The sequence below is a fragment of the Thermobia domestica genome, chromosome 5 (genome assembly GCF_964235325.1).
Source record: "Thermobia domestica chromosome 5, izTheDome1.hap1.1, whole genome shotgun sequence".
NCBI lineage: Eukaryota > Metazoa > Arthropoda > Insecta > Zygentoma > Lepismatidae > Thermobia > Thermobia domestica.
This window is the reverse complement of record NC_137458.1, coordinates 129,023,984-129,050,183: the sequence shown is the minus strand read 5'-3', so window position 1 is coordinate 129,050,183 and position 26,200 is coordinate 129,023,984. Positions and strand designations below refer to the sequence as shown.

General features: G+C 35.1%; 1 protein-coding gene across 1 annotated transcript in view; it reads left to right on the top strand.

The window, feature by feature from the left end:
• Positions 1-26,200, top strand: part of LOC145686123 (serine/arginine-rich splicing factor 7-like) — a 60,436-nt gene that overhangs the window by 6,148 nt on the left and 28,088 nt on the right. The window contains exons 2-3 of the mRNA XM_081759096.1: positions 13,391-13,526; positions 22,054-22,207. Coding sequence (XP_081615222.1) covers positions 13,409-13,526; positions 22,054-22,207 — 272 coding nt within the window. The 5' untranslated portion in view covers positions 13,391-13,408. The remainder of the gene's footprint in view (positions 1-13,390; positions 13,527-22,053; positions 22,208-26,200) is intronic.

The following is a 26,200-nucleotide window of genomic DNA, read 5'->3' as shown; positions in this document are numbered from 1 at the left end:
GCTTCACATGTTAAATGGTGATGACGTTGATATTTCCCCTTGTAGTAGTGACAAAAGAATGGGTAGATTTCGGAAAAAGAGGAAAAAAATAGGGAAGCCTAACCTAAGACAAATCATAGATGTTAAAGTAGATAGATCTAAGATATTCCTATGGTTGACAGGAAATTGCTCTAGCCAGGGTAGGAGACATATGATAAATGAGATATATTGCTGGAAGTGGCTGGAAGCACTCCATAGAATTAGACAGGCAAAAATTTCACCGCCTGTATTAGCTCCTCCTACAACTGAGATTGTAAACGTAAATTTTGTTCTTCTTTTCTTTTGTTATTGTTTCATTAGTTCAAGTTATGTTTGTGATGTTTCATAAATAATGTAGGAGGTAAAATATTATATATATATAGATTTGCAATAACAGAATGGGGATTTTAGAACCTTAATTTATAAATTTCTTGCCAGTGGCCTTATTTAAGTTAAGAATAAGCTTAAAATTTAAACCTAAGAACTAAAATTCTGTAAAAGAACGACAAGTTGACTCAAGTCACTCCGAGCAGTGGTCATAAAAAAAAAAAACTTTAAAATTTCTTATCGTGCAACTAGGCTTACGGGAAAAGAGTTTTCCGATGAAAAGGAGTGATTGTTAGAACTAACTTAGAATATTCAGGATTTTTTTTTTTTTTTACGTACCAGTATATTATGTGGTACCGGAAATGAATAATTTAACGGAATAAACCTACCTGGTAGCTAATTCTTTTCGGGTCCAATGATGATTTCTCCGTATTTATTCAAACGCACCAATGGTGATTACGGTCACATCTTTGTTGCATTGCCGTATTCTTCTGTTGTAGCGAAGTCAGTTGTTAACAATAACAATAATCACAATAATGTTTCCCAGTTCGTTAGTAACCCAGTTCTTAATTCGGGTAAATAGATTGAGCAGTCGTCATTAAGAGAAGGCGATGGTTACTTGACTGAACTTCTCTCTTCAAAATAATATGTGAATTTAAAATGAATTCGTTCAGAGACGAAGGGAGTTTGTATTGCCCTCTTTGAAATCATTAATACCTTGTTCTGAAGGAAGAAGAAGGAAATACAGCAATTTGAAATTTTGAGATATTTCCTTCCCCTTTCTTTAAATTGTGAAATGGGGGGGAAATACAAATAAGATGTATCCTGAACACAGGAGTCGAGCTGAACTTTCTAAATTATAATATTTGAAAACCTTACAAAATTCTTCTCGTTTGACTAGGTTCAACCTGTGCTCAGTGTACATTTAAATGCGTTTGCGGAAGAGAAGTAGTTTCTCAGTGTGCCGGAAATTATAGATAAGAATATGGAGGCTGGATTATTGTTAGGTTTACTTCTTTCTACGACTTATTATGTTTTAGTTCAAACCTAACTGAACATTTTGAACATTTGAAAACCCTCTTCAAAATTCTAGAATTTGGAAATTTTGCTCTAAATTTAAAAAAAAAAAAAAAAAAAAGTGTCAATTTGTAAAACTGAAATTTCGTTTCTTGGATATGTAGTGAATGGAAAGGAATTGAAGCCGAACCCTAAACAGAATGAAGCCATTAAGTGTTTTCCAGTTCCTAAAAACAAAAAGAAGTTAAGATCCTTTTTAGGAATCCTGTCATGGAGGAGAAAGTTTATTCCTCAATTCGCTGCGTTAACGGCTCCATTCTTTGACCTTTTGAAGAAAGACAGGAAATACTGTTTTACGGAGGAATTAATGAGTAAATTTCAGCAATTAAGAGAGTTGCTAAGTGAACCTCCTGCACTTAGTCAACCGAATTTCGACAAACCATTTCATCTATTTTCAGATGCTTCGTTAGAAAATTTGGCGGGTTATTTGGCTCAATATGACGATGATGGAGAACTTTTGGTCATCGAATACGCGAGTCGAAAATTAAAGCTTCATGAAGTGTCTTACTCGATTTTTCAATTAGAGTTACTAGCTGTTTTGTTCCTATGTGAACATTTTTTCGTATTATATATTAGGCAGGAAGGTGACGGTTCACTGTGACAATAGTGCAGTGACCTATGCTTTCACTTTGCAAAACCTTGATCCTAGAACGACCAAAATTTTGTTGAAACTCCAAAGGTTTGATCTCCGATTTGAGCATATCAAGGGAGTGGATAATAAAATTGCAGATATATTGAGTAGGAATTCTCCTGAACTCCCTGCCAAGTCGGAGGACTATCACGTAAATTTCATTAATTACAATGATAATACCTTGTTTGATGCAAACGAGTTGGCTCGAATGCAAGCATCGGACAAGTACTGTGGTGAGTTGAGAGCTAAAATGAATTCGGAATCTGCGAACTCTAGAATCAAGGTTATAAATAATCTACTTTATATCCAAAATTCAAAAACTAAGAATTGGCTGCTGGTGATTCCACAATCTCTGATTGAAAGAACAGTAAAACATATTCATGACACAGGACATTTTGGTGTTGCTAAATGCATGAAATTAGTGCAAGAGCTATTCTTTTGGAAAGGTCAAAAGCGAACGTTTCGGCAACATATAAACAATTGTGAATCGTGTGCGCGAACGAAATTTTCGAACAGAGCTATCTTTCGCGAAGATTTGCATATTGAGGCAGATAAACCACATAGCAAGGTGTGTGTTGATCTTGTGGGTAAGCTCCCATGCAGCTATGGATATTATTATGTACTGTCGATTGTTGATGTTTACTCCAGATTCCTTTGTTACCTACCTTTAAGAACAGCAACAACAGCTGAAATTATTCGGACTTTAGAGAAAGACTACTTTTATCTCTGTCCATACCCAAATTATATCGTCTCTGATCAGGGCCCACAGTTTGTTTCTCAGAGGTGGAAGGATTTCTGTAAGGAACATCAGATACAGCATATTCTGATTTCTCCTTACAACGCTCGGGCGAATGGAATATTGGAGAGATCGCATCGCGACTTGAATAGGATCATCAGATTGCTATGTAGTATTAACCATACCAAATGGAAAAATGTCTTGAAGGTCGCACAAGACCTATTAAACTACTCCTACAATAGTTCCATTAATTGTACACCTGCAGAAGTTTTTATTTCTTTTTCGGCTGCAGAGAGGTTTCGGGAGAAATTTCCTTGGCCTCCTGAACTTCAAAATGTAGAAAATTCAAAGAGGTTGATACAAGTACAACCTCGTTTGTTGTCAAAGAGGAAGAGGAAATTGAAAAAGAATGTAGTTGAAATTAAAGAAGGGAATCTAGTCATGGTGAAAACTCATTTTCTTTCGGACGCTTTCAAAAAGGTCACGCACAAATATTTTCCTGTGTTTACAGGGCCTTATTTTGTATCGAAGGTTCAACATAATTCCGTATTTCTAAAAGATTTAAAGGGGAGAGAAGTGCCAGTCCAAAATTTAATGAATGTTAAATTGTTTAATTGTTCAGAAGAGAAGCGAATTGAGTTATTAAAAGATTTCGAACAACTTTAACTTAAAAAAAAAAAAAAAAAAAAAAAAAAAATTTTTTTTTTTTTCGAGGTCGCTGGGAAAAATGTAACGTACCCTTTTACCGGTACTTTACATTGTTATTGTTTTACCGGTATTTTACATTGTTATTTGTTGTGCTGTTGTTTTGTTAAATGGTCCCCATTTGGTATAGTCATGCCATTAGCTCGTATACATGTTTTATTTGTTTTCACGTGTTAGCTATTAATGTTAGTTGTTCAAATGTTTCTTTACTGTTAATACAAGTCACCGGATGGTGAGGTTATTCTATGACTGTCCACTATATTTACGTATAACTAATATCAATTACAAATGATTTAATAATATATCGGATTCTTCTAAATTTGCTAGGTAGATTCTATTAACACTGCAATAGTAAAATGCTTATTTACATAACACTCACCCATGACGTAACATAATTAGTCGTGTCGATCATCGGTCCTTTGCATTCAATTGTTTTATGCGTGTAGCATGCTGTGCAGCATGCTGGGAAACAGAGCCAAGATGGCGATAATCGGGTGAGAAGAAATGAAAATGCACTGAATGCCGATTGGTGTTCTTCAAGTGAATGGACAGACACGACTAGGTGAGAATTATCAATATTCTGTTCTTAGTTTGATGAATTATGTGTCTCATTAAATATATTATATATATTAATACTTCACTAAGTTCTTAAATTTCAGGGAAGTAATAACATCAAAATATTAAGTTTTACAATATAAAAAAATATGGTGTAGTTGAGTTATGTAGTCGCCAGGTATTGCATGATGCTCAGCCATTTTTACTGTGCTACAAAATAGGCGACCCCCTTCGGTCATCCATGATAATTTAAAATTTAAACACGTAAAACGTACTTTTAGGACTCAACCTCATCAAAATTTGTGTTTTGATCCAACCTAGAGATAATTGGAATAAAAGAATTGGATGCCGAAGGCTAAATTAATCTGTAACAATTTCGATAAACGGTCGCCTGATGAAACCGCCTATGGATGCTGAAAATAGTAGGTGTCGGGTGGTTTAAAGTTGGATATATAATCGTCATTTCTTCGAAGTGTGCAGTTTCCATTCCGTAACGAAAAGGCAGAATCCGGAGAAGTGAGGAGGATACAACCAACGTGTCATAAGGTAAAAACTTTCCTTACTTATTTATCCTGAACCGGGAACCATTCAGATTGATGACAGCAAGGGTACCAGTGGTGATATAAAACTTAAACTATTTGCAACTTAATGACAGTTTGTGAAATTTTTATTCGGTACATCAATAGTACGACAAACATGTGTAAATAAAATCTCGTGTTGTGCCACGCATTTAACAGGATTATCGTAATACTTCCATTAATATAATTATTAAGACTAATATCATTATTGAATTTTTAGTATGCATGCATTCGGTAAAATAAACTTAGCTTTCGGTACAGATTTCGAACGTGATGTCCTTATGTAGTTTCAAGGTTAGGTTAGTTATGCTCGACTTGTCGTTTTTCTTCCTTTTCCTTAAATATATTGATCCATAGAATAAAATGTCATGTTCACAGTATAATCAGGAAAGTGATAAATATTGATGTTTTTTTTTTTTTCCTCTTCATATTCATTTGTATATATATCATATTCATTTATATTAAGAGTCAATGTAGTTCTTGTTATGTTAGAAAATGTGACCCAATGTCATAGAAACAAATTTAAGATATGCTACAAATATATGTTATGAAATGATTCCTAAGGAGGAATAATAATTGTAATAATAATGTAGTATATAGAAGTGGAGATGACATAAATGGGCACATATGCAGTACGTGACAGAAGTGCATGGAACATAATACTTCATTTTTTTTTCCTTCTTTATTTGTTCCTGACATTTTCCTGAATTTTGGATAAAAATAAATGGATCAATGAATAGTTAGAATTAATAGGATTGTTCCATTGGAGTGTAATACTCTAGGTTAACCTACCAAAGAAACTACTAACGATGTATCATCTATATGTTATTTTTTTTCTTTTTCTTTTCTTTCTTCTTTGTACTGGCAAGCTACGAATATGTAAATCACGTACAATTGTAACAATGTTGATTGGAAGTTATGTATTGACCGAATGTGAAAACTAAAGCAGTGCAAAGAGTCAAGCTTAATTTTGAAACAATATTTCAAAATTTATAACCGTTCTTCTTAAGCTGTAATTCCAGTTTTTTTTTTATTTCAATAAATGATAACTTGAACTTCAATGTATGATTCCGTACCAGTAATTCATATTAAGTACTTAGATTATAGGATAATAGTAACATAAAGCGCGAGTTGATGTCGAACATGTGCTAGATAGCACAATCGCTAAGATCTCATTGACTGTCTACCACTTGACAAGAACCTGCTATTGCATTAGAAATTCCGTTGCGTATGTAAATTAGAAATCAATCCTCGTTCGTTGCTTTAACAGAAATTAGGTAATTACGAATTCGCTATACTCATCATAAATTTTATTTGTGTTAAATATTTTTTTTTTAATCCAATCTAAGATTGTGCATGGTATCTTCTCATTTATTTTTATGACGTGAAAATTGAACGTTTCAGTAGTATTACTATGCAGCAATCGGATTATGCTGGAAGGGTTCACATAAGCTTAAAGCGGAACCGAGACAATATTTAAAATTTTCCTTTGATTGCAATTGCATAGTAATAATAAACTATAAAAAAATCACAAAATAATCATTTATAAACTTACGGTATAAAAAAAAGAGAAAACAGTTGCTTTTTTTTTTTTTTTTTTTTTTCAATTTTGGCTTTTAGTTTATCCCCCAATCTTGCACATATAAGAGTTCCAGTGTTGCTTACTTCAAAAAATATAACTGAGCGAGCGAAGGGGGTTAGGAGCCCCGCAGGGCTCGTTTTCTACCTTCATATCAGTTTAGACACGTACAAGCTACACGGTTCTGGAGCCATGCAACGAGTTGGAGGAGATCCTCAATGCCATTCGATTTTCTAGTGTAGGTCAAGTTTTGGCACACCACCCGAAATAAATATTAAAAATTATAATGCTCTAATTTCCTTCTTATTGTTCTCCAAAAGATTTGCTCAGGGTGGCATGACATTACCTCATTTAGCATAAATTAATTTCAAGGGGATCACCAGAAGTAATTGTTGATAAATTAGAATTTTTCACAATTTGCGTATGAGTACTGTGTCCAGTTATATAAGAGCTACACTGCAAAAAAGCAAACGAACTTGTGTTAAGTGGCCACTAAGAAGCACGATTGCCATTTAACCGAGTCCGAGTAAGGTGAAACTGACGGGCCTGCGTGGTGTTGCTTCAGCGACGTAAGCAAGGATAGTGAAAACAAGTGGTTTTTGGCAGGGTTTGAAAAACCATTTTTTTTTTTACCGAGCCCAGTGGGTTTTATTGGGCAAAGTTGGGTTTTATTAAATTTTGTACGTATATTTTAAGCCATATTCCTACCTAATATACCATTTAAGCATATATGTTCTACTGTACACACGGAACTATGGAATTCCTGTGAGAGACTGGGTTCCTAGTTCGATCCCAGCTTCCGCCAGGTGCGTTTTGTGGTGGACAAACATCATGTGCATGGGTTTTTCGGGGTGGCTTCGCCATGTCAGCATTATCCATATCATCACAGTCTCCCATAGCCGTGGTACGTAATCATGAGACATTAATAGCCGCCAGGCCATATTTTGGGGGTATTTTGCACCCCACTATTTGTGCATCATAATTATGCACATGGCGGCCAACGTGTTAACTAAACTTAATAATAATAATAATGCACAAGGAATCCGTGAAGTCCAGGGTGGGAAAAAATCATGAGTTTTTTTTTAAATCATTTTTGATGATTTTTTTTTATTTAAATAGATGTTTTTGATTTAAATCAAATCTTTCTCCTCGTATAATAAAAGTCGCGAACTGAAGAAGAAACATTAGGAATTAGTATTAAATGTCAATTATGCCATTTAAGTGAAAGTATTGGGGTTGAATTTTGAGTAATTCCTAATCGCTAACCTATTTCAATCCCAAACAATGTTTATTAAGCATTAAAGAAAAAGTACTGCAACATTTATCAACATGACACTTTTCTTTTCACTGAAGTTACTGATATTTGGCAGGGACATATTTTTAAAAACTCGGAACTAGCTAGCGGCACGAAATACATGTAAAGTACATAAACTTCGCCTAAAATTAAGTAACTAACTCTATGGCCTATGGAACCCGGAGGTTCAATGCCACATTCACAAAAGCTCTCCATTGACTTCTATCTTTAGCCAACTGGATCCAGTTTCTTCTTTGTATTCCTATTTCTGCGAAATGAATCTTAATATTGTCCTCCCATGTGTCTAGGTTTTCCTAATGTTTTTATTTTTTGTATTGGTTTCCCACTTAAGACTTTGAAAGTGTTCCTACTTTCTCCCATCCTGGCTACAGACCTGCCCACCTGAGTCTCTTAGACTAGATGACACCAACAATGTTTGGTAAACCTTATAATTTATGTAGTTTCTCGTTATGAAGTTTGCGCCATTCCCCATTCCCGTTCCTCTTGGGTCCGAATATTCGTCTCAGGATCTTGTTCTCGAATACTTTCAGCCTATGTTCTTCCCTCAGAGTAAGCGACCATGTTTCGCAACCATACAGAACAACAGGCATGATTACCATTTTATGTATTTTAAGCTTCAAATTCCTCGACAGAATTCGCAACAACAAAAGATTTTGAACTGAATAATAACACGAATTTCCTGCTTTCAGTTGACATTTATTTCCTTCGTAAATATTGTTTTCGTCTGTTAATATTTATCCTAGATATTTGAAAGTATTTACTTTATCAAAAGTATTATTTGATATTTTAACGCATCCAAAATTTGCCGTACTACGATTCCGAGGAACTTCTATGTATTTAGTACATAAATTTCGAATAAAGTTTTGTTTTTTAATTTTATTTTTGTTTTGTTTCGGAGAGGGGGTCGGACCCCTCTAAATACACCCCTATTACCTGGAAACAAAGAAATAGACGAGGACACAAAAGAATTTTCGTCTTAAATGTCCATGGTGATTTCCCCGTTGGAATAGTTAACGATTTAAAAACCGTATGTTACGAAGAGAAGGAAGTAGGATTCACCCGTTACCCGTTCAAAACTGGATTTTCCCTAATCATCCTCTGCATGATACTTGTTTTCATATTGCGCTTACATACATTTGAGTCCCATTGTATTATGATTATCATCTTCCATAATCGAAATAATAAAACAGAAACGGGATTTTACCTTATCTTCATTCTAAATTAATTTATTTCGGAATTTGATTTAAATCAACGATTTTTATTAAAAAAGTCAAGTGATTTAAATCGTGATTTAAATGAGACTGATTTAAATCAATCCACCCTGGTGAAGTCCCATACACGTTTCGTGGGACACACTTTGCACCATTGACACTCGCTTATGTTTCGATTTCTGGAAAGAAGGAAGTAACACAATTTTCTAGAGTAATAAAAAGGCCGATAGTTTTACGTAATACTGAATAGGAATAAAATTCCTTCTTACACTTATTATTCAAATACTTGAGTTTCAATTAAAACACGCGGGGCAAACACTCAAGTTCAGGAGCCAGAGATAAAAAAAATTACTTTTGAATAGATGTTTTTTTTTTTTTTTTTTTTTTTTTTTTAACTGAAATGATGGAAATGGATTTTTCTCATTTTCAGTCACCAATTTGGTTTCTTACAATATATTTTACGATTATAGGGGTTTTGTGGTATACAATAATTGTATTGTACTTCATCATTGTATTCATACTCCATCAGATACGCAAGAAGAATTAGGGAGTTCCACGATTTGATTGCCGTTAGTGTTGGGAAGATAGAGGTGTATCTTTAATAATTTCCTTTCTCAAGTGAAGCGTTCTCGATTTGTAGATTAACTGACACGTGGAGAAAGACATTTTGTGTGTTTATATTAATACCTAATTATATAACGGAGAAGGGAATGAGAACTAAAAGAAAGGAATGAGAACTAAGAATGTCCTATGTTAATCCTTAAGTCTAGACATGGATATGTCCCCCTCCCGTTCGCTCGTTACGGTAATTGAAATAATTAGGTTGAAACAAAGCATTTTTAGTTTCAATTAAATCGCCACAATAGTTTTAAATCTGCGAACTGCCTGCATGCTAATGACATCTATTGGCGTTAGGTAACACCTATTAGTATGACGCAATGACATTTTTGCCTTTTATAAACAGTATATAATATCAACCAGGTATTCTATGATGTAGATACTAGTTGTCTAAACACCGATTGCAAGAGTGATAAAATGTATGTCTATTCGGAGAGTGAATTGACTATCATAGTGGTTAACGTATAGGTACGATAAACCGGAGAGCCATATTCGTGCCTGTCCTGTCGTGTATTTTTCACTCGTTACCATTGAGTTGGCTCCTATGGAAGAATGTGTTATTTCCTCCATTTAGCATGTATAATGTTTACATTACTTAGATTTCACTTTCATATAACGGCCATCAATTTAAGTATGCTGCACAGGGGTTATTTTATTTCGGAGCTTGAGTGAGCGAAGTTAGGCAAGATTCACGGAGGGTTAGGGCATCTCGAGTGTAGATGCGGGTACGATGCGCCGAAATGTATATTTCGTGCGTGAATTTAAGTTGGTTTGATATGCCTTAATGACAAAACAGTTCGTTATTTTAGTATTGAGCCTCGTGTTTGACATACGAGCCGAGCCATTCCATGTCAACATACCGTTTCGGTTCGACCCTTAAAGATTGCAGTGATATTTTATGTTCTGATAAGATGTAAGCTCAAGTTGATTTGTGAACCAATTTCGAAAATACAGTTCCCAAAACTTCTCAGAATTTACCAAAAATTGCGTGAGTGGCATTTAATTTATTGACATTTGCGGCTGGCCTAAAGGACCTAGAACATTGTTTAAGGTGTCGTTTTAAAGCTTATGAAAAGAGCTTTCAAATGTTTTATATATATATATTTTTCGAAAAAGTATAAGTTTTGAATTTGATTTTCTCAAAAGCGTATATTTTAAAAATTTTCAAATAGTTATAAAACAGTATTCGGATGGTTAATATAGCTATGTCCCCAAAATTTTGTTTTGGGATCAGCGTGAATTATTTGTTGAGCTTCCTTTCCCGGTCGTCGAGGTGAAAATTGCGTTAACTTAGAGACATAATAATAATAATCATGTGAAACAAATAACAATGTATTAATATCAAATTAATAACATGCAAGCATGTCAAAAGAATACTGCTTACAACTTAGTTTGGAATTTTTTTTTTTTTTTGCCTCTCTCTGATTGTCACTACTGGTACATCTTTGTGAGGCAAAATGTATAGTCGGCCTGTTGAGGCACAGGGTTCACCCTTCACATTACATAATTGCACAAATTCAGAAAACATCTAGCTTCCCAGGATATGCAAAAGTTCGGAATGACAGCATAAAGAAGAAACGTTTTTCCCCACTTCATCTTTCCGCAAAACATATGCCAACTACTACCTGTTACATATTACGGTTATGTATCACTAATGGCTGCCACTGCTGTTCCAATGAACTCTGGCAATACGGAAATACCTTCACAAAACGTTGGAGGATATCTGAAGGTGAAGGAATGAACGTGTGAAATTTCGCTGTTCCAGAAATTGTTTGTAATTTATTGAAGCGATTTTATAACAGTGTTGCTGATTTTGTAAACTCTTCTTGACTAAATGCACTCCAGTAAAGTTTGTTGCTGCCCAGTCAAAAGTTGCCAGGATGAAGAGTTGTATTACCATATGGATGTTGCAAACTTACTCGAGCTACGAACCCTTTTGACTGTGCCACCAACCTCATTACAAGACCTCTTTCCATGAACTGTTGTAGCAAAATGTCATTCAGCCTTTATGCCAAAATCAGCTTTATGTAAATATAAGTTCAGAAAGGTCTTTTTGTTCTTGCACTGAGTACTAGATCCATCAGAATATCATCTTTTTCGGTCTAAAATGGTTGCCGAAGAACGCTAAGCAGTACACGGTAGTAATGTTGTATCCGAGACACTCCAAAATTAGACCATAACTGACATATTTTATTTGTTTCTCCTTTATATTATACTACAGTGACAACGCAAACTTTAATTTTCGGGGAGAGGATATAGAGAAAATATTTGGGGAAAGCTGTTCTTTTGTATCCCAGGAACTATTGCCTAGTTTTATATTATTTGACATACTTCTAATAACACATGCATGTGGCAGGGGAACGGGATATGTAGTCATTAGGGGCATATTTTTTGAAACTATTAGTCTAGTAATACGTAATAGTGGTGTAATTTTTTTTTAATCGAACATTTTAAAATTACATATCCATAAAATCATAACAAATTAGAAGTATCAGCATTAATATTTAGAGATCACTTTTACTATTCTAGCTTCTGCTTCATGGTATTTACGACCTGTAAAAAAGGTATTATTTTACTTGACCAGTAGCTTTGAAAAATAGACCCGAAGGGTGCCTGCCCCTTGCCCTTCCCGCTCTCCGGCTTTGTGACTGATTATAAATGGATGAACAGTGACTTGCTCACTAGTTCAGTGACAGCTTTACGTCTCGTCCCTCAAAATCATTATTTCCATCCATTTTCAAGAACCTAAATTAGAGCGATTTTTAACTCCGTGTTTGGAAGTGGAACTTTTGTAACAAATTATTCCAAAATAAAGAGAAATTGCAGTAAAAGAAATACTGTAATAAATTGCAGTACTATAAAAATTTTGCAGTATTTTTATAATTGCGTCCTATTAATAAAATTATAGTGGCGAATTGTTTTCTCCAGTAGCGATAATGACTGGAATACTAGTATGCAAGATGAACATTATGCATTCTATATTATGTTGTATGCATTTCAACGCTCGAATTTCTATTAAAGTTCTAAGTTTGTTTACCTGTTTTCTGTACAAGAGTATTCATTCGAGAAAGAAAGTGGAATTGTAGTTTTCTTTAGTGATGATTTAAAATTGTTACATTCATACACACGTGATCTTTAGCAATAAATCGTAAATTAACAAAAATCGAACTCATGCTGGAATGAACAGTTCAGATATTCAACCTTTCTTAACTGTGTTACAGAATCATGACTGAGACCTCTTTGTATTTCTTCCTACTTGGCATATTGATCGTGGCCCCTTTACAGGGTTAGACTACTTATTACCCAGCATGCCTTTTTTTTTTTTTTTTCTTTTTTCATACCTTGTGACAGTTCACTTCATCAAAATTATAATTCATTTGGTTTTGAGTTTTTTTTTTTTTTTTTTTTTTTTTTAAATTGTGTCCTTATGCAACACAAATGAGACTTACTGTTAACTTGGGGTCCGAACCACAACCGTTAAAGAACTGAGAAAAGAATGTGTCCTGAATATACAAAAGAACATAAACAAATGTGGTATTTCTGTGCTATAGCATTACCATACCTTACAGCACAGTACGACTAATGCTTTCTTACTTGAAATGCATATATCGCACACCCGAAGTAAGAATGTTACAAGTAAAACAAATCGAATTTTGAGTTCTCAGCATCATTAGATAGAGCGAAACGAGTTCTATCTTGTGGTATAAAGGTATATTGGCAAAAAGGTAACTCAAAAATTTATCCCCAGAGGACAGTGATCCTAATATTCCAGGGAACGGTTTTGATAGTATAGTACAAACTTTAAAACTCGTTTTCCCTCAAAAATGTGTTTCTTCGAATTGTAACACTCTCCGGGTGTGCGATATATTTTATACATGATGGAAACTGCGATTTGATTTTATGTCCTTGGTATTTAATGCTTTATTACTACGAATAGCTTGTGTAGGAATTGGGAGTTAATAGGAACTTCCTGAATACATATTGGTAGAGAAGCCAATTAACTTTCGCATAATAGTTGCTGGTTTTGTTTTTCGTTTTAGGTAGTAGTAAAAGCAACAATGTCTAGCAGAAGTAGATCACCTAATGGCTACTATAGCCGCAACTATAGTCGAAGCAGAAGCAGTAGTCGCAGCAGAAGCCCAAGCGATGGTATCAGACTTCATGTTGCTGACATAGGTATGTGTCACAGGGCGAGTAAAGTTCGATGATTTCTGTGTGAAACTTAAACTGGTAGGATTGGATACAACTGCGATACATGGACAACCAAAAGACTTAAAAGCTGACCTAGTGATCTGACGAACCAGCTCCTTTGTTGGTTTTAGTTTATTCGCTCGGGCACAGATGCGGGAGTCGTTCAAAGGTCCCAATTCATTCTTGAACTAGTTGTCAAATTCGGTGTTGGAGCGGTGCTTCATTTACAGCGGCGTTGCTGCTGTGAAAAAGAAACAATGTCGTTCATTGAGTTCCCATTCTTTCTAGCAGATAGCAAGTGAGTACCTGCTTCCTATTTGTTTCTTGTTCGCATATCTGATTGTAGGTTATCTGGAACAAAGATTTTATCTGTATGCTGCCTAATTTTAGTTGCCAGGTCTGTAGGTCTACAGGTTTTTCATAGCAATGCAGAAGACAAGATTTTTTTGTGACCTACGTATTTTTGTATTTACAAAAACATCGTTCAATTCATACGTTGAAGTTCTAAGCAGGGACAGGCTGATAAACAGCAGCTATGGGCACTGATACTGGGAAAGGCGAAGAGCCTCTAGAATCTGGATATATTTGCTTGGATCCTTCCTTGTATCTATGGTAATAAAACATATATACATTCCTGAAAGGCCCTTCCCCAAAGAATACAGAAATCGTTGCCGCTGACATCGGCCTTATGTATATAATATGTTTCAAGAAGCGGTTCCTCTAAGAAAAAGTATCTGAACGTTGAGTTACAGAACAGTCTTTTTTACTATTCCTTTCCCTTTTTGCTTTTCGGTCATATTCAAGACCTTTTGAAAAGATTTAGGTTCACCTTAAGTGTTTCTTCCAAACATACTTCCGGGGGAATTTTTTTCCTGGAGTTGGCCAACCACCATCCTATGTCAGAAGTAAGATAAATTTTCGATTGCTTGTCACTCGGGCACAACCTCTCCTCTTCTTTTGATTCTACACATAGACAAATCTCCTGAAAGAAAGCCTTGTCACCGAATTCTTGTGTTTGAGCGTTTAATAAAAGACAGCTTTCTACCTTGAAGGATTAGAAACATTAGTAGAAATGTATATATTGTTTTGTTTGTTTGGTTTCTGTGTGTGCTTGTTTAGAAATATAGTTGGTATAGGATGGGCATTTACTACCTCTGGAAGTACTGCAAATAGTATTTGCAAGATTTTTCCCCTATCCACGGAACCAACCTAGGAACATTCCGACGGATGGTATTTTCATGAGTGCAGGTCTCTTCCTTTCTGTATATGTTTCTGTTCTAGGTCACTAGTAGAGAGAGAGAGAGATAGAAAAGAAAAGTAAGCGTGTTGTTTCTCTGGGCCTAACTGTTGAATTTGCTGCGGTGCTGAAACTCTTCAGTTTGTAGTTTCTGTTCGAAACAGCTGTCGTATGAAGGTGGAAATACATTTAATCATCTCTACCACCCACGCAGAGCCCATTCCGCGATTAACTTGTCAAGACAACAGTTAACCCCTGAGCCGTTGGTGATAATTCTTGAGGAACGAGATCCCAAGTTATCTGCCCCAGGTTCGAGTGTCGCTGACGGAAAAGACCTGTCCCAATGAACTTGTCAGTAGTTACCTGCAACGGCCTGTCTCCACTATTAAAATTAAAATTAAAATTAAAAAAAAAACCTCGTAGAAACTATTTCAGAGAATTATCTACAATTTCAGGTAGTTCTTCTTTTCGGAAATATTTTAAGCTCCTCAACAGTGGATCTATAATTCCTGCATAGGGAACCTTTTCCAAGAATTGTGACATAAACTAAGCTAGATTACGTAGTAACTCAAAAAATGCAAGGCTTCATTCACCTTGACAATGGATAGATGGACATCAAAAAAGTAACTTGTCAGTTACTGCGCATTATATAGGAAGGAAAATGATATTACGTTCCGCTCTATTAGAATGTTCCATATATGAGAACCAGCTTACTGCGGATAATCTGTGCAATGATCTGAAGAGAACAGCTAGAATCTGGAGAATAGAAAATAAAATTGTCGCAGTCGTGAATAACAATGCACGAAACTTCGTTCTGGCTGGCTGTAAGGCAAACAGGATTGAAATATATTCTATGCTTTACGCACACTCTAAATTTAATAATGCAGTGTTGTTCGTCCTCAGTCAGTAACTTTATTGAAAAAAATAAAAGGTTTGTAACAAAAAAAAAAAAAAAAAAGTACACAGACCTCAACAAAAACAACAAACAAACATGCAGCATTAACTTAGGGGAAACCTGTACTAAAACAGGATATGGTTACGCGCTGGAATTCAACTTATTACATGCTCTAGCCCATAATTGACATTAAGAGTCCTCTCATGACTACAATTGAACTGAATTACCAGAAGCTGGAAAATATCAAACAAGGATTGTTATGCACCACCTGTCAGCATAACAGTCAGAATATAGTTATTTTTATTAATTTCCAAATTATTTGTTTTACTTTATTTTGTCAAAGCTGAGAAGTTGCTTGATTTAGGTTTTTCGTTACTTTTGTTGCCACATGTAAGTTATAAACATGAAACAACTAAGACGAATGATCCGTATCGTTTGATAAATACGTAGTTATCGTCGTCGTCGTCTTGTGATATAAAAATTTACTCTGTGATTAAAAAAAAAAAAAAAAAAAATACTAAAAATATAGAAGCTACGATTTTGAATCAGAAAAGGCTTAAAAAATCTAATTACTGTTGCAGCCTTCACCTACAAATGTATTGTTGATTCTATACGTGATTATTAGTATAGTAGGTCTCATGGCAAGAGATAATTATACAGGTATGGAAGGCTGAAAGTACTGTGTCGGGGAAGCCTCCACTTTCCCATTACCTATCACTTCTGATTTCGTGATGTTACCAATATTTGATTGCAAATACACAAAATTCTCCCGTTACAAAATAATAAATCTAGATGCATGTTATGGAGATATTTACTGACAAATCAATCTGTAGAAGTAATGCATGGAGCAAGGCGTACTCAGCGTTAGAGAATGGCTTATAATACATGTTTTAGGTTAGTGTACAATTTTATATTTGAGTGTTCGTAGTCATATATTTGCTCTACTTCTTGTTGTTGAATATTATTCCCAAACCGTTCCTTATGCACCATCTTAAGTTGTTAATGGTTGAACCGCCTAAAAAGGAGGAAAGGGGAATTAGTGCACACACATCGTACAGTATCGTCTTCGTCGAAGTAAGGTTGTTTATGAATAGGTATTATATAATAAAGAGTAATATGTATTAATTATTGGAAGAATAAATATTGTAATAATAAAGATGATACAATGAAAAATACTGAAATAATGATTAAATTTTACGCAACGAAGGAGTTTAAATATGACGAACATCTTTAATGCATACTTACATAAGCAGCAGTGTTTCTTGGATTCGTAAAATGAGCGTTGATCTGAAACGGACTTGAAAAGGGAAAGCCGATAACATTAATAAACAGTATTACTAATATTTCTAATTCTACGTAACTAGGTTTTGCTACGAACATACTTCTAACATTTCTGTGTATATATATATATATATATATATAACTAAATATAGCTACAAACTAACTGTAGGCATGATTGATTGTCCGCGATATTGGGTGGAGCAAGCGTAGGAGTAGCGGGAACTTTTTAATATGTTGTTGTGCTTACCTTAAAAACTCAGTATGCAAATTTTCAGAAATTCAACAATTATGTCCCAGTTTGGCCTAAAATTATGCCAGTCATACTGAACTATAATGCAAGTTTTCAAAGACAGTGAAGAAGAATTTGAAGTGAAAAACATGTCACGGCCTCGAAAATAATTCTTTTATGGAATGCTGTGTGAAAATGATGCATCAGATACCAGGAACGAGTAGACATAAATAAGAATGTGGAGACTATGATTACAAAGTTGTCTCAAGAATTAGATAGATACTTCATTACCAGCGAAAAAAAAAAAAAAAAAAAAAATGGGCTCTTCGTAAAGTTTACCTTCCTTGATCCTCGGTTCAATACTAAGGAATTCAAACAGACCGGGTGTGCAGAAAAAAAACAGCTGGTTATTCATCGCTGTAAAAATTATTATGGGAGGAGAGTCCGTCCCGCTATACCAGTTCAACCACCCATAAATCCTGTCCAGAAATCAGGGGCTACGGTGGCTCAGTGGTAGAAAGTTCATTTCTGGTGCATGGGGTTCTTGATTTGAGCCCAGCCCGTGTAAAATGGACTTTGTGGTGGACAAACACCGTGAGCGTGGGTTTTCTCGGAGTTCTCCCTTTTCCTCCCACTTCATTCATTTTACAATTTCATTCATTTCTCACCATCACCGTTCCCGTTAGCCTAGCCGTCGTAACCGTGGGACGTAAAACAAATATTTCATTTCATTTTTTCCTGTTCAGAAATCTAGTATCGGGAAAGACTGATGATTCAATCAATCAGCTAATTCACAAACTCTTTCTTACTTAAGCGGCAAGTGAAGAACTGAATTCATTTATCCAAGATCCAATAGTATCCAGGCAAGTAAATCCACTTACTCCATGGTCAAAGAAAAGGAGCTCATTCCCTAGGCTCACATTTGCACTCTTGTTTTATCTGTACCGTGTGAGCGAATATTCTCTAAGGCAGGACAAATAATTACAGAAAGACGTAATCGCCTAAGTGACAAGAGGGTATCTCAGGTGCTATTTCTGGATACCAGTATGGGAAAGACAGTGAAGGAAACTGTTATTATTTTCAAATTCGTACTGCCTACAATAGATTAAAATAAATGACTGTTCTCCATTTGACTTCATAATTGTTGTTGAACTGAATTATGTTAATTTGTAGTGAACAAATAATTTACTAAGTGATCTGGAACTACGTAACCTATGTAATTACGGGAATATAGAAAAGGTACTGTAGAAGATATGAGGAACAAATTCGTATCTCCGACTGCATTGACGTAATGGTAAGTTTTTAGTTTCTATCTTTGCGCTGTGTCACATGATCTTTCATAACTTGCAGGACTTCAATATTTTATGAAGTAAAAGAGAGAGCGTGTGACAAAAATATTTATAAAATCTAAAGGACGTTTTCTTGAGAAGTATCGTACTTAAGAGTGGGTTCGGGTTTTAACCCCAACATATTATGCAAAACTAAACATTTACTATATTAAGAAATGCATATACACGTCTGAAATTATATGAACTTAAAAAAAAATATATATCAATAGTCCATAGAAGATGGAATAAACAAATTAAGATGTCATTAACCTGCAAAAAGAATTCCAAGAAGCAACTGACAAAGAGACAGCCAACATCTAGGGGCATGACACCAACAGCCCCGAGATGCTTTTTTCCCAGATTACAATTGAATACCGGTAGAGCAGGAACAAAATTCGTTTTGCATGATTTGCAAACATACTTATTTTCAATAGCATTCTGTTCTGGAGATTTTCTTTTGATAAATATGTATTTGAAGTCTATTTCGAAACTAGGTCTGTACTGAGAAAAACGATTAAAGAAACTAGTTATGATCACATTAAGGTTATCATTTCAGTCTCAAGTTTGGAAGTATATTTTTGAACGTGTTTTTTGAGTTTTATCGTGAGTTTTACCTAAAAATACCAACTTCATTTTTTTTTTGGGGGGGGGGGCTAAGGAAGATTCCAATAATGCTGGTCAGTGTAGATGCAAAGTACCTTACTGTCGGATACTATGGTCATGATATGGCACATTACGAATAAATAGGAACAAAGTTATGGGAGACTGAGAATTTGGGTTGATTATGAAAACTTATAGATAGGTACAGTATTATATCCAATGAGTAAATTATTTTTTAAGTAGATGTAAAAATCATAAAGCCCTGTAGGGCAATTCGATATGTCAGATCGTTCCGGAGGTATGTGAAACTTGCATAGGAGATTTCTGTAGTGCTGGAAATGGAATTAATATTTATGGGAAATGTTTAAAATGATTGTTGCTTTCCTTTGCTGCTATAACATTGCAGCAGTTGTTTTTGGTGTTTGTATTTACACTAAGTTTTGGTAATTACATAATTTTAAGCAATGTTACAAACTTTACTAATGTTTATTATGTCTGCGGAACGGTTTGAGATATCAAATTGCTGTTAAGTTATGATTTTTCGTCTTTTGGAAACCATATAAGTACTTAGGTGTCATAAGCATTTTCTTTTGAAATAGAGCCTTTTTTTAAAAAAATCAAGTTTCCAATCTCGTATAATTTTGTTCCTATTTATTCGAAATCATGATCATAGCATTCGACTCAAAAGTACTTCGAATGTGTATTGCTCGACCTGCTTCATTTTTGTTACTACTCTTGTAGAGACCTCCAAAATTTGGATGTTTGTGATATTGTAGCGTCCTTAATTTGTAAAATTAAGTAATAAATTTGACGTTCCAAATTTTCTTTTAATGTGTAGACTTGAAGTACGTAATGCTCTGACGTACTACGGTTTGAAAAATGCAGCTCCATTTGGTTGACAACATTATCAATCTCGTATGCAGACTATGCGAAAGTATTTCGCCCTGTGCATATTTTCTTTGTTAAAACTTTCAGCGTTATATATTTATTAAATAGAAACTTAAAAGGATATTTTAAGGTAAATAGTCCACCGTCTATATACATTAAAATGGTAGCAATTTAGTTTCTAATGAAATGAGAAAATAACCACTTGAGAACGCTCCAAGAGCATTGCCAGACCGAACTTTAAAAAAGTGGAGAGATGGAGCGGGAAGGATAACTGTCATTGTTCCTAGATGTAAAAGTAAGTCTTTTTATCCGCACCTTCTCTTTCTTGCAAAAATTAGCAAAATATCATTTCTCTATCACTTACAGTTCTCGAGATACGGCTGCTTAAATATCTAGAAATAAGAACTTTTTGGCCAATATCTGAGGAACGGTGGCCAGTTGGCCAGTAGACAGTTAATCAGTGACCACCGGTTACTATTTGGTACCAAAATGTCCACCATCCTCTTAGGTATTGATTAACACCAATATGATCTCTGTGTGACGTATGGTTCCCGAGATTTGGCTCCTGAAATGTTCCGAAATTGGAACTATCTTTTGGCTAATATCACGGAAACGGTAAGTCATAGAGAGATGATATTGATGTTAATCAATCCCTAATAGGATGTTAAACATTAATTGATGGCCACTAGCCAAACCAGTGGCTAGTTGGACAGTGGCCATCGGTTACTATTTGGTACCAAAATATTTACATCCTCTTAGGTATTGATCAACATCAATTTCATCTCTCTACAACTTAAGGTTCCTGAGCTATGGCTCCTTAAATATCTAGAAATTGGCCATTTTTGGCCAATATCACGGGAACGATAAGTCATAGACATTATATTTGTGTTAATCAATACCTAAGAGGATGGTAAACATTTTGGTACCGATATTAATTGGTGACCACTGGCCAACTGCCCACCGGTTACTATTTGGTATCAAAATATTTACCGTCTTTTTAGATATTGATCAACACCAATATGATCTGTATGACTTATGGTTCCCGAGATATAGCTTCTTAAATCTCTGGAAGTCGGCCAGTTTTTGGCCAATATCTCATGAACACTCTTCCAGTAAGATTTTTTTACTTCTCCGATATGACGGCATCATCTGTGAAAGATGTTACCCGAAGTGGAGAGGCATTTGAAGTGATCATATGTCCGATTTGAAATTGTCATTTTTCACTTCGATACCATTCCATAGGATGGAATTTCATTCCCTTGAACTGTTTTTATTTCCTCGTGAATTTGTTTCGCAAATTTTTTCAGGAGGTGCAGAACTTGATACTATGCCGTGCCTCAAGTTTGTCAATCATTCAACCTTGAGGGCTTTACCTATAAAAAGAAAGAAACAGATAATTCGTATGTCCGAAGGAGTCTGTAGTTTGTTTCCTTCTGGGTGATTGCACGAACTTTTTGATGCCATTTCGTAAAAAAAGAGAAAGAAAGAAGATAAGAACGGAAGAGTAACTGAGATGTCCAGGTGGAAAACAGTGGGTTGGGGCTTTGTTTGGCATCTCGAATTAATTTCAGCGTATTTTTTTATTTATTTATTTATTTATTTATTTATTTATTTATTTATTTATTATTATTATTATTATAAGTTTCGTTATGCGGATATGTGTCGTGGCGCATATACAAGACTGTAAACAGCTGCAGAGTCCAGAAGATTAGTGAAGAAAATTTTATAACAAAGTTTTTCTTCTGTGTCCTTGAGGGCCACCAGAGCTGTTAAAATTGTGTTTCCTGAAAACCTTTTGTAATTTGTTTCAAATTGAATAAAATATTGACATGCCTATAATTTCATGATATTATCATTTGATTTATTACTATCCGTTTTGTCCCAAAAATAAAATTCTTCAAAGAGATCAAAAATAAATGAAACAGAAGTTTGAAAACAGTTATTTTCATTCATAATAACCATGCTATTTTGTGTGTGTCGTATACTAATGTTAAATTGATATAAATAAAACTTAATTATTCCAAATGACCTAATTATATTATTTTGTATTTTAGGACTTGAGGTATCCAAGCGAGATCTGGAGAAAGTTTTTGACAAATATGGACCGTTAAAAGAAATATGGCTTGCTAAGTCCCCACCCTGCTTTGCCTTTGTCGTTTATCGCTACAAAGATGACGCTGATGATGCTGTTCGAGCTACAGATGGCTTGTAAGTATTCGAAGAGATAAATATACTTATTGAAGTACACAATTTCAAATCGTTTCCGAAGCATAATCCCTATTAAATATAGTGACGCGACCAGTGGATCGCTAACCGGCTGTTGCCATTAAGTAAAGGCATTTTAAGAATTGGATACTTTACGGACTATTTCCAGATACAGTGCAGCAATTTGAAATCGAGACTGGAACTGTAGAAAAAAGAGAGTAAACATAGTAAACCGTGGATCATTCAAAGTACGACCCCCCTGCATCCATACATTGTTGTGTTCTGGCCGTCAGTGCATAGTATTGCTGGGAAGTCCTTTTGTGAAATGCTGTTGAAAACCCTTGTCGTAGCCTTCTTGATGGCCGTTACGTCATTAAAGTACCAATCTTTGAGTACAAACTTGAGTTAGGAAATAGAAAATAATCGCACATGGGTAGATCTGGTGAAAGGTGGGACAAAAGTTTTGCACAATCACTGCCCTGTAACTGGGAGCATTGTCGTGGTGCAAACACTACTAAACATCACCCTGATACTCAGACCTCACACGTGTGATACGTTACAGTAACCACTTCAATACCTCAACGTTAAATGTCGTATAGGCACAAATTCCTTATGCAAAATGTCCTTACTATCGTTAAAAAAAAAAAAGTTAGAAGTGCTTGATCTTGAATTTTGTTTGGCTTAGTTTTGTTGGTTTGTGGAGTTAGAAGACTTCCACTCCGCACTCTGATGTTTTGTCAACGGGTCATATTGAATTCCCCCCTTCCCCCAAGTATGTCTCATCCCCAGCAGCGATATTCAGGAGAAAGTTAGGGTCCCTGTTAGCTGTAGCAATCAGTTCTTTGCAGTAATCAACTTTGTCCCTTTGTTGGTCATTTGTTAAGGAATGAGGCACGAAACGAGCACAGACCTTTCTCTTGTTGAGATCGTGGGTTATTCACATACAAGAATTCGCAGTGTCGCATTTCGGTCCTACGAGATCAGTTTCATCACTTTTTTTATCAATTCCTGTGTTCTCACCGTCCTTGCTGCACCCAGATGTTCGTAGTCTTCAATTAACTCTTGTCCTTTCCTGAAACTTCTGTCCCATGCAAATACACGCGTATAGGATAAACAAGGAGTCCCATACGCTTGTTACAACATTTGATAAGTTTCTGGAGCAGTCTTACTCAAACGCGCTCGAAACTTGTTGTTCGCTCTTTGTTTCATGTTCAACTCACAATGCAGCTTAGAACACTGCCTACACTCACGACGTCCATACATGTAACCTTCAGTCAAAATCAGTCCACTTCGTATCTGTTACTTACGAAATATTCCTCTTTTATTTGCTCTACAGCTCACTTGCACAGCTGCTCCACAGGTTAAAAAAAAAAAAAAAAAAAAAAAAAAAAAAAAAAATCGTCTCGATTTTCAAATTGCCTCACTGTGTATGTATGTGAATTAGAGTAGGTCCGTTGTCTACGAGAACTAGGTACAGGCCACAAGACCAATAAAGCAGGGATAGGGTGACCATGTTTTTTTCCTCCGGAGTTTGACTGTTTAAAAAAACAGTTGCATAAAGTGCTGGAGTGAATTAGTAGAGTAGATAGATTGAGAGTTAAGATTAGGGATACCATGCATATGCAAGAACTCAGTGATTATAGCTTCATTATCCATACATATCTTTACTTATTACGTTAATTATTAATCATATAATATAAGGCACTGGTTAACCAAAAAGCCATATCACTAAATAATGTTGAGGTCCGAAGAATTATTTTTTTAAATAATACTACTATTCAAAGGTGTAATTCTTTGTCTGTCTGTCCGTTTTCGGTTTAATATTAAAATTTCTATTTTTTGTACTTCTTCTTCATACTCGTGGACACTGCATACTAACACTTGATTTCGTTTGTCTGGAATTTTGTTTTTTGTGTATATAGACTTTGGATATAGTCTACATGTATTAATCACACACACACACACTGTCCACTAAGTATATTATAAACATTCAGTGCTTTTAACCTTCCGTTGGTAACATATATTATACACCGGTGATGACAACATGGGGTTACTGATAACCCCAACAATATAAATACATGTTCTGTCAACGTGAAGTATATGTACTATAACACGAACAGCTCTTCTTATTTTTCTTGGTGGACCAAGTGTGTCAGGCTCTACCTTTTTACGATATTGCCTAAATGATTGCTTACCTCAGCCTCTGAATCCGATACCTGTATTTACACACTGACTCAAACTATACTTCAATATTGTCCTGTTCATTCCTAGAAACACTATCAGTACTGCGCTCAGTATTGTATTTCAACTCAGAAGAAATACGTTTTTCAAAGTTAAGATTGGATACGGTCACAACTGCATTATACATAAAAGTGTTCATTGATTTTATTAAAGAAGTTTACGAACGTGAATGGTAACCGGAGTGGCCAGTCACGCTTTCATACTTCAAGAACACATACATGGTAATAAACACTGTTGTTTCCGAAGTTTACACGAAGACGCACAAATCTGGGAATAGAATTTGTAGTATTATAAAGAACAGAATAATCCGAGATGGGGTTACACGTCACCCCTGTTACCAACGGAGGGTTCATATAAGTAGTGCATTTGGTCATTGTGTGTGTGTGTGTACATGTGAAGTTTGTTATCCGAGACCTCATAAGTCTTATTGCTTGATTGAGTTATTTTTGAGATTTGAAAGTCCATGTGCAGAGTGAGCGCATACTTGACTTACTTCCAGTCATTTATTGATTTTTAGAATCCTTACTGACTATGAATCAAGTAAATGAATATGAATGACAAAAACGAAAATAATAAAGAAACTATTACAAGACGTGAAGAAGCAAATAAATGAAACATTGATATTTCCTTGCTGCGTAGAATACAGAGGAGGGGTGAGCTAATGAATGTGTAAATTGCAATTATTATTTTAAAGCGGTTTGCAAAGAAGAACACTCTTAAACCGAAGGAGCTTTTTTACGATATCCTCATATCAGCATAACGTGAGTCATATCAATGTTGTGCCTCTTCCTTTGACACCCCTGTAGATAGTTTTGACTGTGGCAACTATAGAGTTGGTACATTAAAATTAAGAATAATGGTTTCTATATCTCGTTTGGCTCGCAGAATTATACATTATGAAAATTAAGAGAGAATTTATTACCTTTCACGGTCGGTAATTTGAAACTTGTAAATGGCTTTCTGTTCTTTTAGTGGAGCATCTCTGTTTTTGTTTTAGCTTTGTTTGTTGCTGTTCCCGCGCCTTAATTCTACCCTCTTTTAAAAAAAAAAAAAAAAAAAAAAAAAAAAAGTGACATGAAAAGTGTAAGCCGCAGCAGTAATGTGAAAGTGTCAACAGAATGACATTATTTCGGGGAAAAATTAGCGATCATAGTTGTCGAAATTACAGTCTGAGCTCCTTGCTTCAGAATTGCAGTTTTGGAACATCTTGTACAAAATACGAAAGTATCACACGATCATCATGGGCAAAGTGATTGGATCAGAAGATCCAATATATTTCAATCAAAAAAAATTCTCGTATGCCTTATATCTGGAGACGTACAGTGTAGCCAAACCCAAACTTTCATTTAACTCATTCCGTAACTCATGATGTGCTTGTTCCGTAGAAAATACGAAAATTCGATTAGGGGCCGTTCAAAAATTTTGTAGCCCCTCATCCAAAAGCTAATTATTGGTCAAGATCGCAATCTTTTGATTTCTTTTTCTAAAACTCTTTTGTTTTTAGAGATGTTTCGACATTTGTGAGAATGTATTGTATTGCATTGATGTTCTAGACTTAATGCAGACATTTCAGTGCATATTATGTGAATGAACTGCTGGCTTATCTTCATTGATTCCACAAAATTTAATATAAAATACGATGTTCAGTTTCAGTTGGTCATGCGCTAAACATAAGGGTACATACCAAAATACCATACTACAAAAACTCAAATTATGAGCAATATTCATGGCACATTTACGGAGACTGAAAGGTAA